The sequence below is a fragment of the Elephas maximus genome, chromosome X (assembly GCF_024166365.1).
Source record: "Elephas maximus indicus isolate mEleMax1 chromosome X, mEleMax1 primary haplotype, whole genome shotgun sequence".
Classification (NCBI taxonomy): domain Eukaryota; kingdom Metazoa; phylum Chordata; class Mammalia; order Proboscidea; family Elephantidae; genus Elephas; species Elephas maximus.
The window spans coordinates 98904958-98924213 of record NC_064846.1 but is presented as its reverse complement, the minus strand read 5'-3'; the positions used below and the strand labels follow the sequence as shown (position 1 = coordinate 98924213).

At 38.2% G+C, this 19256-nt stretch overlaps 1 protein-coding gene across 1 annotated transcript in view; it reads right to left on the bottom strand.

Annotated features, from left to right (window-relative positions):
- TEX11 (testis expressed 11) overlaps nucleotides 1–14903 on the bottom strand; it is a 515004-nt gene extending 500101 nt beyond the window's left edge. Inside the window, 2 exon segments of the mRNA XM_049871470.1 lie at nucleotides 8624–8708; nucleotides 14739–14903. Of these exon segments, the coding sequence (XP_049727427.1) occupies nucleotides 8624–8708; nucleotides 14739–14903 (250 nt within the window).
- Between the last annotated feature and the right edge of the window lie 4353 nt (nucleotides 14904–19256).

Sequence of the window (19256 nt, the reverse complement as noted above, 5' to 3'; positions counted from 1 at the left end):
TCCATGTTGTGAGATGTTTAAATAATTGCTCTTTATTGTTGCATAGTATTCCATTGTGTGTATGTACCATAATTTGCTTATTCATTCATCTGTTGATGGGCATCTAGGTTGTTTCCATCCTTTTGTTATTGTGAACATTGCTGCAATGAATATGGGTGTGCATATACCTATTCATGTGACAGCTCTTATTTCTCTAGGATATATTCCTAGGAGTGGCATTGCCGGATCATATGGAACTTCTATTTCTAGCTTTTTAAGGAAGTGCCAAATTGATTTCCAAAGCAGTTGTACCATTTCACATTCCCACCAGCAGTGTATAAGTGTTCCCATCTCTCCACAACCTCTCTAACATTTGTTATTTTGTACTGTTTTTTTTTTTTTGGATTAGTGTCAGCCTTGTTGGGGTGAAATAGTATCTCCTGGTAGTTTTGATTTGCATATTTCCTCATGTGTCTCTTAGTTGCCTGAATGTCTTCTTTGGTGAAGTGTCTGCTCATACCCTTTGCCCATTTTTTAATTGGATTAGTTGTGCTTTTGTTGTTGAGGTGTTCCAGTATCTTATATATTTTAGAGATCAGACCCTCATCAGATGTGTTGTAGCCAAAATTTTTTCCCCAGTCTGTAAGTTCTCTTTTTATTCTTTTGATGAAGTCTTTTGATGAACATGAGTGTTTGATTTTAGGGGGTTTCCAGTTATCTGGTTTCTCTTCTGGTGTTTGTGCATTGTTAGTTATGGTTTGTATTCTGTTTACTATCTAATTAGTGAGTACTGCTCTCCCACCCTCCGTCCCTCCCCCGTCTTGTAACCACAAAAGAATGTTTTCTTTTCAGTTTAAACTATTTCTCAAGTTCTTATAATAGTGGTCTTATACAATATTTGTCCTTTTGCAGCTGACTAATTTCACTCAGCATAATGCCTTCCACGTTCCTACATGTTATGAAATGTTTCACAGATTCCTCACTGTTCTTTATCCATGAGTAGTATTCCATTGTGTGAATATGCCATAATTTATTTATCCATTCATCCATTGATGGGTACCTTGGTTGCTTCCATGTTTTTCCTATTGTAAACAGTGCTGCAATAAACATGGGTCCTACCACATTTTTTAATGAGATGGAGAAACAAATCATCAAGTTCATATGAATGGAAAGAGGCCCCGGATAAGTACAGCACTACTGAAAAAGAAGAACAAGGCGGGAGGCCTCATACTACCTCATTTTAGAACCTATTATACCACCATGGTAGTCAAAACAGCCTGGTACTGGTACAACAACAGTTACATAAACCAATGGAACAGAATTGAAAATACAGATGTAATTCATCTAGAAACAGCTGATATTTGACAAAGGCACAAAGTCTGTAAAATGGGGAAAAGACAGTATCTTTAATAAATGGTGCCAGCATTAACTGAATATCCATTTGCAAAATTATGAAACAAGACCCATACCTCACATCATGCACAAAAACTCACTCATAATGGATCAAAGACCTAAATATAAAATCTGTAACAATAAAGATTGTGGAAGAAAAAATAGGGACAACACTAGGTGCCCTAATACATGGCATAAACTGAATACAAAACATTACTAGAAATGTACAAATACCAGAAGAGAAACTAGATAACTGGGAGCTCCTAAAAACCAAACACTAATGCTCAACCAAAGACTTCACCAAAAGAGTAAAAAGACTACCTACAGACTGGGAAAAAGTTTCTAGCTATGACATTTCTGATCAGTGTCTAATCTCTAAAATCTACATACGGCAAGAACTCAACTACAAAAAGACAAACCAGTTAAAAAATAGGCAAAGGATATGAACAGGCGCTTCACTGAAGAAGACATTCAGGTAAGTAACAATGAGAAAATGCTCACAAACATTAGCTATTAAAACCCATTAACCCCCCATTAGCTATTAGAGAAATGCAAATCAAAACTACAATGAGATTCCATCTCATACCAACAAGGCTAGCATTAATCCAAAAAACACAAAATAATAAATGTTGGAGAGGTTGTGGAGAGACTGGAACGTTTACACACTGCTGGTGGGAATGTAAAATGGTAGAACCACTTTGAAAATCGATCAGGCATGTCCTTAAAAAACTAGAACTACCATACAATCCAGCAATCCCATTCTTTGGAATATATCCTAGAGAAATAAGAGCCTATACACGAACAGATACATGCTCACCCATGTTCATTGCAGCACTGTTTTCAATAGCAACAAGATGGAAGCAACCAAGGTTCCCATCGATGGAAGAATGGATAAACAAATTATGGTATATTCACACAATGGAACACTATGCATCAATAAAGAACAATGATTAATCCGTGAAACATTTCATAACATGGAGGAATCTGGAAGGCATTATGCTGAGTGAATTTAGTCAGTTGCAAATGGACAAACACTGTATGAGACCACTATTATAAGAACTCGAAAAATAGTTTAAACAGAGAAGAAAATATTCTTTGATGGTTATGAGAGTGGGGAGGGAGGGAGGGAGAGGGGTTTTCACTAATTAGATAAGAACTATTTTAGGAGAAGGGAAAGACAACACACAGTACATGTGAGGTCAGCACAACTGGACTAAACCAAAAGCAAAGAAGTTTCCTGAATAAACTGAATGCATCGAAGGCCAGCATAGCAGGGGCGGGGGTTTGCGAATCATGGTTTCAGGGGACATTTAAGTCAACTGACATAATAAAATCTATTAAGAAAACATTCTGCATCCCACTGTGGAGAATGGCATCTGGGGTCTTAAACACTAGCAAGCAGCCATCTAAGATTGATCAATTTGTCTCAACCCACCTGGAGGAAAGGAGAATGAAGAACACCAAAGACACTTGGTAATTATGAGCCCAAGAAACAGAAAAGGCCACATAAACCAGAGACTACATCAGCCTGAGACCAGAAGAACTAGATGGTGCCCAGCTACAACTGATGACTGCCCTGACACGGAACACAACTAAGAACACCTGAGGGAGCAAGAGAGCAATGGAATGCAGACCTCGAATTCTCCTAAGACCAGACTTAATGGTCTGACTGAAACTAGAAGGACCCTGGAGGTTATGGTCCCCAGGCCTTCTATTAGCCCAAGACTGGAACCATTCCTGAAGCCAACTCTTCAGACAGGGATTAGACTGGACTATGGGTTAGAAAATGATACTGGTGAAGAGTGAGCTTCTTGGATCAAGTAGACACATGAGACTACGTGGGCAGCTCCTGTCTGGAGGGGAGATGAGACGGCAGAGGGGGTCAGAAGCTGGCCGAATGGACACAAAAACAGAGAGTGGAGGGAAGGAGTGTGCTGTCTCATTAGGGGGAGAGCAGCTAGGAGTACATAGCAAGGTGTATATAAATTTTTATACGAAAGACTGACTTGATTTGTAAACTTTCACTTAAAGCACAATAAAAAATTTTTGAAAGTCAAAAAAAGAAGATCAAAGGAATACACACAGTCAGTATACAAAAAAGAATTGGTCGACGTTCAACCATTTCAGAGGTAGCATATGATCAGGAACCCATGGTGCTGAAGGAGCAAGTCCAAGTTGCACTGAAGGCATTGGTGAAAAACAAGTCTCCAGGATTTGACAGAACACAAACAGAGATGTTTCAACAAATGCAGCTGGAAGTGCTCACTCATCTATGCCCAGAAATTTGGAAGACAGCTACCTGGCCAACCACCTGGAAGAGATCCTTATTTATGCCTATTCCCAAGAAAGGTTATCCAACTGCATATGGAAATTACTGAACAATATCATTAATATCTCACGCAAGTAAAATGTTGCTGAAGATCATTCAAAAGTGGTTCAGCAGTATATCCACAAGGAAGTGCCAGAAATTCAGACCGGGTTCATAAGAGAACATGGAACCAGGGCTATCGTTGCTGATGTCAGATGGGTTCTGGCTGAAAGCAGAGAATACCAGGAAGGTGTTTATCGGTGTTTTATTGGCTATGCAAAGACATTCGACTGTGTGGATCATAACAAATTATGGATAACATTGTGAAGAATGGGAATTCCAGAACACTTAATTGTGCTCGTGAGGAACATGTACATAGATCAAGAAGCAGTCGTTCGAACAGAACAAGGGGATATTGCGAGGTTTAAAGCCAGGGAAGGTGTGTGTCAGGGTTGTGTCCTTTCACTGCACTAACTAAATCTGTATGCTGAGCAAATAATCTGAGAAGCTGGACTATATGAAGGAGAACGGGGCATCGGGATTGGAGGAAGACTCATTGACAGCCTGTGATATGGAGATGACACAACCTTGCTTGCTGAAAATAGAGAGGACTTGAAGCATTTACTGATGAAGATCAAAGACCACAGCCCTCAGTGTGGATTACACCTCAACATAAAGAAAACAAAAATCCTCACAACTGGACCAATAAGCCACACCATGATAAACGGAGAAAAGGCTGAAGTTGTCAAGGATTTCATTTTACTTGGATCCACAATCAACACCCATAGAACCAGCAGTCAAGAAATCAAAAGACGCATTGCATTGGGCAAATCTGCAAAAGACCTCTTTAAACTGTTGAAAAGCAAAGATGTCACCTTAAAGACTAAGGTGCGCCTGACCCAAGCCATGGTATTTTCAATCGCCCCACTTGTACGCTAAAGTTTGATGATGAATAAGGAAGACCGAAGAAGAACTGACACCTCTGAATTGTGGTGTTGGCGAAGAATGTTGAATATCCCATGGACTGCCAAAAGAATAAACAAATACGTCTTGGAAGAACTACAACCAGAATACCCCTTAGAAGCAAGAATGGCAAGACTACCTCTCACATCCTGTGGACATGTTATCAGGAGAGATCAGTCCCTGCAGAAGGACATGATGCTTGGTAAAGTAGAGGGTCAGTGAAAAAGAGGAAGACTCCCAACAAGATGAATTGACACAGTGACTGCAAAAACGGGCTCATTCAAGCATAACAATGATTGTAAAGACGGCAAAGGACCGGGCAGTGTTTCATTCTATTGTACACAGGGTTGCTATGAGTTGGAACTGACTCGGCAGTACCTTACAACAACCCGTGAATCACTAATGCTCTAAATGGCATCTAGAATGGTGAATCCTTTTCACAAGGTCTTCAATTTACTTTGCTCATATCCAATGAGGAATCACTGTCTATGGCAGCCATAGCCTTAAGAAATGTATTTCTTAAATAATAAGACTTGAAAGTTGAAATTACTCCTTGATCCATGGGCTGCAGAATGGATGTGGTATTGGCAGGCATGAAAACAACATTAAACTCTTTGTACATCTCCGTCAGAGCTCTCAGGGGACCAGGTGTGTTGTTGATGAGCAGTTAATATTTTGAAAGGAATCTTTCTGAGCAGTGGGTCTCAACAAAGAGCTTAAAATATTCAGTAAACCAAGTTGTAAACAGATGTGCTGTCATCCAGGCTTTGTTGTTCCATTTATAGAGCACAAGAAGAGTAGACTTGGCATAATTTTTAAGGGCCTAGGATTTTTAGAATGGTGAATGAGCACTGGCTTCAACTTATAGTCACCAGCCGCGTTAGCCCGTAACAAGAGTCAACGTGTCCTTTGAAGATTTGAGGCCAGGCAGTGACTTCTCTCTAGCTGTGAAAGTCCTAGATGGCATCTTCTTCCAATATAAGGCTGCTTCGTCTACGCTGAAAATCTGTTCTTTAGTGTAGCCCCCTTCACCAAGTATCTCAGCTAGATCTTCGGGATAACTTGTTGTAGCTTCTACATGAGCACTTGCTGCTTCATCTTGCCTTTTTATGTTATGGAGGTAGCTTCTTTCCCTAAACCTCATGAACCAACCTCTGCTAACTTCAAACTTTTCTTCTGCAGATTCCTCCCCTCTCTCAGTCTTCATAGTTCATAGAATTGAAGAGAGTTAGGGCCTTGCTCTGGATTAGACTTTGGCTTAAAGAAATGTGGCTGGTTTGATCTTCTAGCCAGAACACTGAAACTTTCTCCATATCAGCAATAAGACTATTTCATTTTCTTATCATTTGTGTATTCACTGGAGTAGCACTTTTAATTTCCTTCAAGAACTTTTTCTTTGCATTCACAACTTGGCTGTTTGGTGCAAGAGGCCTAGCTTTTGGCCTTTCTCGGTTTTCTACATGTCCTTTTCACTAAGCTTAATCATTTCTAGCTTTTGATTTAAGTTGAGAGATATGTGACTCTTTCATTTCAACACTTAGAGGCTCACTTCAACACTCATTCACTTCAACACTGTGAGGGTACTAACTGGCCTAATTTCAATACTGTCGTGTCTCAGGGAATAGGGAGGCCCAAGGAGAGGGGGAGAGATGGGGAAACAGCCAGTCGGTGAAGTGGTCAGAACATACACAACATTTATAAAGTTTGCCCTCTTATACGGGCGTGGCTCATAAAAAAAATAAATAGTGCCCCAAATAATTACAATAGTAATATCACAGATCGCTGATCACAGATCACCATAACAGATATAATAATGAAAAAGTTTGTAGTATTTTGAGAAATACCAATGAGTACATACTCTTGGAAAAAATGGAATCGATAGACTTGCTGGATGCAGAGTTGCCACAAACCTTCAATTTGTAAAAATGCGATGTCTATGAAGCACAATAAAGTGAAGCACGATAAAACGAGGTATGCCTGTACCTATCACACAACTATTGCCAATTCAACTATTTACAGATTTCCAAAATATTGATGTCAATTACATTAATTAGCTGTACAACCCTAAGCCTTAATCAATGCAATTTTTCCATTATCGTAAACCAAAACTCAGTACCCCGTAAGCAATAACCCTCCCTTTCTCCCTCCCTCCTACCTCTAAACCCACTGCCGTCGAGTCGAGGAACCACTAATATACCTTGGTGTCTATACATTTGCCCGTTCTTATCTTTTTATATGTGATGTCATACATTATTTGCCCTTTTGTGATTGACTTCACTCAGCATGTCTTCAAGCTCCATCCATACCTAGCATGTATCAAGACTTTGTCTTTCTGGCTGAGTAGTATTCCATTGTATGTATTTCTGTTTATCCATTCATTCTTTGATGGATATTTTGATTGTTTCCACCTTTTGGCTATAATGAATAATGCTGCAGTGAACATTGGTGTACATATGTCTGTCTGCAAGCTGTTTTCAAGTCCCTTGGGTATATTTCTATCACTGGAATTGCTGGGTCATATGGTAGTTCTATTTTTAGTTTTTTGAGGAACCACCACATTGTTTTCCTCAACGGCTGTACCATTTTGCATTCCCACCAGCAATGGATAAGGGTTCCAATTTCCCAACATCCTCACCAACATTTGTTATTTTCTGCAGCTGTTATTTTTATCTTAACCATTCTAGTGGGAGCAAAATGGTATTTCACTGTGGTTTTGATAGCCATCTCTCTGATGGCTAATGACGAACATTTTTTCACGTGTTTGGTGGCCATTCGAATGTCCTCTCTGGTGAAATGTCTATTCAAGACCTTGGCCCATTTTTTTTATTTGGTCGTCTTTGTGTTGTTGTCAAAGTTTTAAACATATATATTTTGGTTATTAGATTCTTACCCGATATATGTTTTCCAAAGATATTCTCCCAGTCAGTAGCTTGTGTTTTCATTTTTTTGGTAAAGTCTTTTGATGAACAAAAGTTTTTCATTTTTATTCGGTTCCACTTATTTATTTTGTCTTTTGCTGTTGGTTTTCTTGTTATTACGGTAGATAATCCATTGCTAAAAGCTAGGCCTGACAGTGTTGCTCCTTCATTTTCTTCTAAGAATTTTATGGTTTTAGTTTGCATATTTAGGTCTTTAATCCATTTTGCATTTGTTGCTGTATACAATGTGAGGCACGGATCCTGTTTCATTTTTCTGTATGTGGAAATCCAATTTTCCCAATACCATGTATTGAAAAGACTCTTCTTTCCTCATCAAATGGACTTTCTACCCTTGTCAAAAATCTGTTGACCACAGATGTGTGGCTTTATTTCTGGACTCTCAGTTCTATTCCATTGGTCAATGTGTCTATTGTTATGCCAGTACGAGTCTGTTTTGATTATTGTAGCTGTATAACATGTTTTAAAATGAGGAAGTATGAGTCCTACTTGTTCTTCTCTTTTAACATTGCTTTAGGTTTTTTTTTTAGCTATTCAGAGCCTCTTGCCATTCCATATAAAGTTGAGGATTTGTTTTTCCATTTCTGTAAAAAAGGCTGTTGGAATTTTGATCGAGATTGCGTTGAATCTATAGAGCCTATTATTAATGAAGAGGGGGAAAGCTATCATTTGATAGTCCAGGATTTTAAAGATTTGGATTGTCTCTTCTCCAGGGTAAATAACTCATGCCCTTTAAAATTTTTCAAGTTCTCATTGTCCTACCTTTAATCATCTTTGTCATTCACCTCCAGACTATCTCTTACAGTGATGTCTTTAAACTTTCATTAATAAGGAGCTAAAAAAAAAAAAAAAGGAGCTAGCTGCTGAAAAATCATAAAACAGAAGGAGGCTATTTGCTTAAGAAACCAATGCTTATGGGTTGTTTCACTGAGTTTTCTTTTAACAAATCTGCATCTGAGAACTGGTCAAAACATTACTTTAACAGCAACAAGCTACTTTTAATAAGAATATTCCTCATAATATGAGTCACAAACGGTATACATACATTTAGCTTTCTGCTCTTCACTAATAATCGAAGCTACTCTCTTGGTAACTGCCCAGTTCCACAGTTTTACTGCCATTTTTTCCACCTGGGTAAAGAGAAACATTTGTTTGGCCAGTTTAAATGTTGTGCATTTAAAATGCTTTATGCTTAAGTGACTATTGTGAGTCATTTCCAGGTCCTCCATAATCTTGTCCCATTCTGCCTCCCTCCCCCAAAAAACTTATACACCGTTAGGATAATTATCTCATTAGCCCCTGAACACAACTTATTCGTTCCTATCTATATACCTTTATTCATACTATTGCCTTAACCTGACAGACCTCTCTTCACTTTGTTTTTATGTAACTCAAATCCAGTTCACTCACCAGTTCCATACACGAAGTTTCCAGCAACCACTACAATCTGTATTATTCTCTCTCTTCCATGAATTCCTGGATTCAGTTTCACTCAATTTAGCAATTAATTATACCACTTTGTATCATTTATATTTTAATGGTTTTAGCTATTATCATTTCCCAACTAAGATCCTTGGTATCAAAGATAATGTCTTGTATAACTTATGCAGCACTTATTTGTTGTTGTTGTTAGGTGCTGTCGAGTCAGTTCTGACTCATAGCGACCTTATGTACAACAGAATGAAACATTACCTGGTCCTGCACCATCCTCAAAATCATTGCTATGTTTAAGCTATTGTTGCAACCATTGTGTCAATCCATCTCATTGACAGTCTTCCTCTTTTTCGTTGACCCTCTACTTTACCAAGCATGAAGTAGAATTTCCAGTACCTGTCAAAGTGCTAAACAAAGGATACACATTAAAATAATATTTGTTGTTTTGTTACGCTTTGTCTGGAGGTTGGGAAAGGTTTCTAATAATAACTTCATTTGGGGTTTATCTACCAGGTGGAACTATTGCCTGAGATCAATATGGCACAGCCCTGGCCTAAATCTTCAGGGTGATATGGAGATTATTATAGAAGCTATATCTTATGATAAACATACCAGTAGTATCTGATTAAGAAGAATATTAAGTGGATAAACCAAAAGAACACAACTTGTGCGCAATGATAGTTCAAATTTGTATTTTAGTTTTAAGTTTTTCTTCCAGTGCCAGTTTTCTCACCTACAGTTCTACAAATTTTTCTGATAAGTTTCCCTTTAAACGGATGATTTATTTAGCTTGGTTGTCACTTCACTAACTATTCTGGGGCTAATTCTCATGACCATCTCCACCCTCTCACATAGTATTCCCGGGCCACAGTTGACCAAACAATGATTTCCATATGAAGTAGTATTTATTTTACCAAAAACACATGAAGTTAATATTTGACTCCAAATTGCTCAGAGGAACAAATGGTTTGAGGTACCTGGGCAGGAGATAAAAGGGGGGAATGAACACCCAGAATAAAACAGCTTAAAGAGGTTTCCTTCTTTGGCATTTTTGGAAAATAATTTGTCAATATGTATAAAACCAACCAAACCAAACCCACTGCTGTCAAATCGATTCCGATTCATACCAACCCTATAGGACAGTGCAGAACTGCCCCACAGGGTTTCCAAAGCTGTAAATCTTTACAGAAGCAGACTGCCACAACTTTCTCCCACAGAGCAGCTGTTGGGTTTGAATCGCTGACTTTTTGGTTAGCAGCCAGGAGCTTAACCACTGCGCCACCAGGGCTCCTCACAATATGTATAAAGAGCCAAATTTTCATTCCTTTTGACACAGTAATTACTCTTCTGAGACCCTATTCAAAGGAAATCATTCAAAATGGAAGTAAGGCGTAAACTTTTCACTTAATAGTGTTCCTCATATAATTATTTGTAATAGTGAAAACTGAGACTCTAAATATCCATTAATAAATAAGTAGAATAATTACGACAAATCCCATACATGGAGTATTATTCAACCATTTAAAATAGTGGTCATGGAAACTATGCTTAACATTGAAAAATATTTATTATCTGCCTAGTGAAAAGAGCAAGATACAAAATTGTAGATACAAAAAAAAGTACATATATAAATTTTACCAAGAAAAAGAACTATAATAAAATATTGAATTTTGGTTCATATTATGCATGCTGAAGCATTTAGGGTGAAGTATACTGATGTCTCCAACTTACTTTGAAATACATTCAAAAAATAAGGTAGGTTGATGGGTACCCAAAAAGAAAAAAAATCAAGCCTGTTGCCGTCAAGTCAATTCCGACTCACACGGACCCTATAGGACAGGGTAGAACTGCCCCGTAGGGTTTCCAAGGAGCAGCTGGTGGATTCGAACCACCGACCTTTTTGGTTAGCAGCCAAAGATAGATATGTAATAAAGCAAATATAATAACATGTTAACAACTGTAGAATCTAGGTGGTTGGTATAGATGTGTCCAATGTAAAATTCTTTCCACTTTTCTGTTTAAAAATTGTATACTAAAATGTTGAGAAAAAAACAAGAAGTTATCTGTTAGGACACCCAAATCACTGCATGTACATTATAATTATAGCTATATAAAATTTTAATATGGAAATTACTGAAGACAGCATATTAAAATCATTGTAGTTGCATTAGAGCTGTGTGATTATGGGTGATTTTTTCTCTATTTTTCAAAATTTCTGTAAAATTTTATTACCTTACCTTTTTTTCATATTTCCTGCATTGTGTTAGAAAGAAAAGGATATGGCGAATCGAGTATAACCACTTTATACGCTTATTTACTTAACAAATATGTATTGAGCACCTAATATGTGCCAGGTGCTGTGCTAAAAAAAAAAAGCTTGGTTGATGCAAATGTGTAATGATAAACACAGTAAATGTAGGCAGCAAACAGAACTAAATAATACGAAGATTAGGCTTTCTAGAAAGAAAACAAATTCAAGCCACTTCCAAAACCAATTTCACATTTTTTCACCACATCAAAGATTCTGCTTCTAGATATGGCTGGCATTTGTCTCTCCCAACTCCACAGCACATTCCTACAGAATCAAAGCCTCTTTTCAAATTACAATCCCTAACAGGGACGGATGACCCAGTAAGCAAGGTAAGCATGAGTGTACTTGTGCTTACTTAGTGAACTTGTGTTTACCTTGCTTATTGGATAATCCATTCCCCGGTACTAGCATGAGGACAGATATATAGATCAATGAAATACAAAAAAGAGTTCAGAAATAAACACTCACATTTATGGTCAACTGATTTTTTACAAGGGTGCTAAGACAATGCAATGGGAATAGTTTTCTCAACAAATGGTACTGGGACAACTTGATAGCCACATGCAAAAGAATGAAGGTGAATTCCTTCCTCACACCATACACAAAAAGGAACTCAAAATGGCTCATAAGCCTAAATATAAGAGCTAAAGCTAGAAAATTCTTAAAAGAAAATATAAGAGTAAATCGTCATGATCTTGAGTTAAGCAACCCATTGCCATTGAGTTCATTTCTGACTTATAGCGACCCTAAAAAGGACAGAGTAGAACTGCCTCATAGGGTTTCAAAGACTATAAATTATATGGAAGCAGACTGCCACATCTTTCTCCTGTGGAGTGGCTAGTGGGTTTGAACAGCCGACCTTTCAGTTTGCAACTGAGCACTTATGCACTGCATCACCAGGGCTCCTTTGAGTTAGGCAAAGCCTTCTTAGATATGACACCAAAAGCACAAGCAATAAAAGAAAAAAAAATAAATTGGACTTCATCAAAATTAAAAACTTTTTTGCTTCAGAGAATACTATCGAGAAAGTAAAAAGACTACCTACAGGAGAAAATATTCACAAATTCATATATTTCATAAGGGAATTGTATCTAGAATACATAAAGAACACTTATTACTCAATAATAAAAAGAAAAATGGCTCAAATAAAAAATTTGCAAAGGATATGAACAGACATTTCTCAAAAAAAGATATACAAACAGCCAGTAAGTACATTAGCCATTAGACAAATGCATATCAAAACCACAATGATGCCACTTCATACCCATTGTTGCTGTCGCTGTTGGGTGCTATTGAGTCAGTTCCCACTCATAGGACCTTATGTGACAGAGTAGAACTGCCGCATAGAGTTTTCATGGCTGCAATCTTTATGGAAACAGATCACCAGGTCTTTCTCCTGCAGAGTCACTGGATGGGTTTGAGCCGACAACCTTTCAGTTAGCAGCCAAGTATTTAACTGTTGTGCCACCAGGGCTCCCTTCATACCCACTAGGATGGCTATAATAAAACAGACAGGTATTACCAAGTGTTATCAAGGATGTGGACTGCTTGTGTTGCAGTTAGTTTGAAAAACATTCTGGCCATTCCTCAAAAGATTAAATCTAGGGTTTCCATATGACCCAGCAATTCCACTCCTAAGTATACACTCAAGGGAAATAAAAATATTAAAACCGGTACACTAATGTTCATAACAGCATTATTCATAATAGCCAAAAAGTAGAAACAACCCAAATATCACATCAATTGACAAATGGATAAACAACGTGGTATGTCCATACAATGGAACATTAAAAACAAAAACCAAACCCAGGCCCATTATTCAGCAATAAAAAGGAATGAAATACTGATACTTTCTTACCACATTGATGAACCTTGAAAACATTATACTAAATGAAAGAAACCAGCCACAAAAGACTACATACTGTATGATTCCTTTTACACGGAATATTCAGAATAGACAAATCCAGAGAGAAAGAAAGTGAATTGGTGGTTATCTAGTACTGGGGTAGGAAACCCTGGTGGCGTAGTGGTTAAGTGCTACGGCTGCTAACCAAAGGGTCGGCAGTTCAAATCCGCCAGGCGCTCCTTGGAAACTCTACGGGGCAGTTCTACTCTGTTTTATAGGGTCGCTATGAGTCGGATTCGACTCGACGGCACTGGTTGGGACTGGGTAGTACTGGGTTAACGGAAGAAAATGGAGAGTGGCTGCACAGCGTTTCTTTTGGGAGTGATGAAAGTGGTCTAAACTTGATTACGGCCACAGTTGCGCTACTCTTGTGAATATGCTAAAAGCCACTGACTTGTACACCTTAAATGGGTGAATTGTACACTATGTGAATTATATCTCAATAAAGCTCATATAAAAGAGAGAGAGAGAGAGTTACAATAAACTTTCTTCAAGGCAATTTTCAAATTAAGTGACAGATCTTCATTTAAACATTAGAAAAGTTAACCACCATGAAAACACCACCTAAAGGCTTATATGCAACTTAGCTCCTCACTGTCCAGCAGTTTCCTACTTTGCCGCCTGGTGGCACAGTTGTTAAGAGCTCAGCTGGTAAACAAAAGGTTGGCAGTTAGACTCCACCAGCTGTTCCTGAACACCCTATGGGGCAGTTCTACTCTGTCCTATAAGGTTGCTATGAGTTAGTTAGAATCGACACGACGGCAACAGGTTTGTTTTGGGTTTTTTTTTTTGTTTATTCACCTCAGCCTGTCAATTTGTCATACTGTGGTGTCTTGCGTGTTGCTATGATACTGGAAGTTATGCCTCTGATATTTTAAATAACAGCAGGGTCATCCATGGTGGACAAGTTTCAGCGGACCTTCCAGACCAAGACAGACTCGGAAGAAAGGTTTTACGATCTACTTCCAAAAATTAGCAAATGAAAATCCTATGGTTCACTACAGAATATTGCCCAATATAGTGCTGAGAGATGAGCTCTCTAGGTTAGAGGCACTCAAAATGTACAGTGGCCGCAACAATGGACTCTAGCATACCAAGGATGGTGAAGATGGTGCAAGATCAGGCAACATTTTCTTCTGTTGTTTAAACGGGCTTGCCACAAGTCAGAGACAACTGATGGCAACTAACAACATCTACCCAAGACCTTATATACATTATTTCTTTTAATATTCACAACAACTCTGGAAGGTGGGTATTATTATCTTCCTTTAACAGATGAGAAAACTGAAGCTCAGAGAGATAAAATAATAAATATTAAAATTAAGCACTTTTTTTTATTGGTTTCTAAAACTTCATTTTCCCTAAATGTTCCATTAAAAGCTTGAAAAATCCAAAAATAGACTTGTATATGCTTAACAATGGTTAATCGTGAGTATTACTTTTTAATTTATGCATTAGTTAAAATGATGACTCAATGAAAATTATAAATAAAATTATTTTTATACCAACCTGAGCATCCTGTGTTTCAGCCATAGACTCCCTGTTGATTTTTGCTACGTCCGTGAAGAGTCTATCAACTGCAGCAGGTATGCTAGGTGAATTAACTTTTACAATCAGGTTGTCAACGATTTCTGAAATAACAGTGGATGATAAATGTGCTGTGAACCACCACATTGGCTAAAAGAAGCAAATCATTTTGAAACCTATTCCTACTTTGAATAAGGGTGGTCTTTGGCCAAATTAATATGGCATGAAGGAACTTGAAATGATTCTTAGAGTAAAACCAAACTGGAGATAGAAAGTTTTTTAGCTAGAGTACAATTTTCAAATAAAATTTGTAAACTCTTTTTTATAACTTAACCACTATTACTCAGTCTCAGAAAGTAAAATGCATTGACTTCACAAACAGTAATGTTATAAGTAATCTTGAAAGTACAAAACTGAAGTTAACAACGCCTTCAAAACTGGAAACTGTAGAAATTTTGAAGGGAGACTGGCTATGTGTCATGCAAAATTTCATGAAATATTTATTAACATTTTCAAGCATTAGACAGACATAACTGACTTATGCTGCTTGAGGTCTTGACCCTATATTGTGAAAAAACACAACATGGCCAATTAGTGATTACATTAACCAGTTACTGAATCTGTACAAACAATGTCATGATTTTCTAAAGAGCCTGAGCTCCAGGCTCCATATAGCTGAATCTTACTAGGTCATGGAGTTTCCTAAAACCCCAGCATGATGTCGAATAACAAAATGGTTAAAGCCCTAGATACTATCAAAATTTAAGTTTTTCCAAACTCATGATACAGAAGACTCCATAACCTACATGTCTCTAATTCTTGTAACATTCCTGAGGATCAAACTATCAAGAATGTTAATATTCATAACAATACTATAAAAGCACCACCTGAACTATTTTAACTTGCTAAAATAAAAAAATTCAATTAAACATCAGAAAATAGATTCACATAAAGACTTCATAAATCAAATAATGCTCACATATACTCACACACACATCTTTTACAGGACATGGAAACTTCAATACCCACTGCATAGGCAGAGATATCAGGGAAAACATATTACACATATTTTGTACACCTCAAGTGATAAGACGTACAGTTAAGTCCCCGACTTACGACATATTCAAGTTACGACAAACCACACTTACGATCATCTACCTTCAAGGCATACTACTTATGGACTACGTTTGCTCAGGTGACAGCTGCAGTAGATGGAGGTGTGGTAACATTACACAATTTCTGGAAGGATTATAATATTTTTCAGTGTATTTGGAACATTGCAGGGGAGAAAGTTACAGGAAAATGCATGCAGGGGATATGGAAAAAATTGCTGAGTTATGTAACACCTTCCAAGCATTTGATCACGATAATATGATGGAAGAGATCGGTGAGAAAATCATCCATATGGCAAGACCGCTGAATTTAAAACTTGATATTGTTGATGCGGAACAGCGCATACATACATCAGGAAGAAAGGGAATTGACAGGTCAGGACTTAATGGATTTTGAAGAGGAAAGAAGTGCTGAAGAAGAAAGAAATAATGAGGAATAAGATGAAGTAAAAAAAAATTTACAGTAAAAGGAGTAACTGCAGTTTTTTCTAAACTAAATCAGGGGCTTCAGTTGCTTGAAAACAGACCCAAACACTGATCACTTTGCTTAAGTCGACAGGCAGATTTGGGAAACAGTGAGATGTTACCGTGAAATATATGAAGAAAAAGACCATGCAGACAACTCTCACTGATTTGCTGACTAGAAACACCATCCCCATTCCCAGCGCTAATCCTGATGATCCAGAACCTTCCATAAGTGGAGTTATTACCACAAATGACAAAATGCCAACGTCATCCAATTCTTCTTCATTGTCAGAGTAAATTTTTATGATTTGTGTATTTTTTAACATATGTACATGTGTATTAAAATATATCTGTAAGTTTATACCTAATGTTTCCAACCCCCAGAGACAAAGATCGGATTTATAAAGATACTGATAATAAAAGGCAAAAAACAATGAAAACTTAAAAAAAAAAATGAGGTATTCAATCCACATCAGAACTGACTTACGATGGAGTCATCAAAACGAAACCCTGTCGTAAATCAGGGACTAATCATATACGAAAAGAAAAACCTTTAGCTTCCTTTCTCTTATAAATTATTTAGTGGAAAGACTGATATCAAATCTCTTTATTCTTCTAAGATTAGGGCACAACAGCCTAAGAAGCATATATTACAGCCTCTGCTCAAAATATTGATAACACATTCAGGGAGGTTTTAAAAAAAATGATGTTTTCTAAAAACCAAATATTGTTTTAAAACACATTTTTAAAAATATTTTTGAAAAGAAAACAAAATCCCAATGTAATTTTTTTTTTTTTTTACTACAGGTACACTGTCAAGATTAATACGGTGGCAGGTTCGGAATTAGAATGGGACAGGTAACATCGTGCCTGGATAGAGGGGCAGTATAACATGAATTAACTAAAGACAAAGGAAAAACAAATGGAAAGTGACAAGCACAAAGGGGAGCAGAAGCAGTTATTGGCCTGAGTAGCTAAGACTTCCAACCAGCCGATCACCTGGTCTGTCCACTTGGCTTTTTCTTCCCCATCATCAGGGAAACATCTCCCAGGACTAGGCTCCTAAATACCTGGTTGGATGATGCACCTTGTACCATGTCAATAACAGTTTCCCTTTTCTTATCAATTTAGTTCAACAGATGTTCACCTCAGACAGGGGAGACAAATGAGACACCATTTCAGAAGAGAAAAGCTACTTGCTCTGAGCATCTTCACTGCGTAAGAACGTTTACTAGAGTAATAACAACAAGGAGAGTGAGCAGAGGTCTTGCGACAGCCCAGCCTGGACCAGGAATAAAGAAACCTTCCTTCCTTCGTTTATTCTGAGAGCAGGTGAGTTTGGTGGCCCTTGTGGAAAAGGCACTTTAACCGGACTGCTAGAGAAGCCCTGAGTGAAGGCTTACAGGGGATAGGGTTTCTAGTCTGAGGCTTGCACTGGTGGCAGCTTCACCTTTGTCTCTGCTGCTCAGAATGCAGGGGCTTGGAGCTGCAGCAAGACTTCATTTGTGACCCAGCAATTCCACTCCTAGGTGTATGCCCAAAAGACCTGAAAGCAGAGACTCAAAAAGAGACTTCTACACCAGTATTCATTGCGGGACTACTCACAGTAGCCAAAAGGTGGAGACAACCTAAATGCCCATCAAAAAATGAATGGATAAACAAAGTGTGGTACATACATACATACAATGGAGAAATGAAGTCCTGATGCCTGCTACAGTATGGATGGAGCTGGAAGACATTCAGCCATGCAAAATAAGCCAATCACAAAAGGACAAATATTCCATGGCCTCACTTACATAAAAAGACAAGAAAAGGCAAATGTATAGAGACCAAAGTTTATTAGTGGTTACTTTTTTTAGCAGCAGGAGGGAGGGGGGAAAGGGAGATTAATGGTGATGGAAAAATCGCATTGAATAAGGGTATTGTTCAGCCGATTATTATAACTGCTGTCACTGAGTTGTACGCTGCCAAAAAGTAGAACCGGCAAAGGTTGTGTGATCCATATATTTAAAATGAAAAAAAAAAAAGTAGCTGCTGACGCTGCTTATGCACAGCCAAACACTCTTGGGATATGGTTACTTGGTTTGGAGGTTTAGAGTCATGGTTTCATGGGACATCCCAGTTAATTGGCCTAACAACGTGTTTAGTGCTTCTGTTCTACCTCCTTGTAATCACCTGGAGCAACAGAGGAAGGAGAGTCAGAAATCGGAGGAGGATATGGAATATGTGGCTAATTGCCTCCATGAACAACTGACTCCTTTGCCATGAGACCAGAAGTGGATGGTGCCTGGCTACAATTACTGAACTTTTATTATTATTATTATTGTGCTTTAAGCGAAAGTTTACAAATCAAGTCAGTCTCTCATACAAAAACTTATACACGCCTTGCTATGTATGCCTGCCTAGGTGCTCTCCCCCTAATGAGACGGCACACTCCTCCTCTCCACCCTTTATTCCCCATGTCCATTTAATCAGCTGCTGTCCCCCTCTGCCTTCTCATCTCCCCTCCAGACAGGAGCTGCCCACATAGTCTCATGTATCTACTTGAGCCAAGAAGCTCACTCCTCACAAATATCATTTTCTGTCTTATAGTCCAGTCCAATCCCTGTCTGAAGAGTTGACTTCCAGAATGGTTCCAGTCTTGGGCTAACAAAGGGTCCGAGGACCATGACCTCCGGGGTCCTTCTAGTCTCAGTCAGACCATTAAGTCTGGTCTTTTTAAGAGAATTTGAGATCTGCATCCCATTGTTCTCCTGCTCCATCAGGGATTCACTGTTGTGTTCCCTGTCAGGGCATCGGTAGTAGCCTGGCACCATCTAGTTCCTCCAGTCTCAGGCTGATGTAGTCTCTGGTTTATGTGGCCCTTTCTGTCTCCCGGGCTCATCTTTATCTTATATCTTTGGTGTTCTTCATTCTCCTTTGC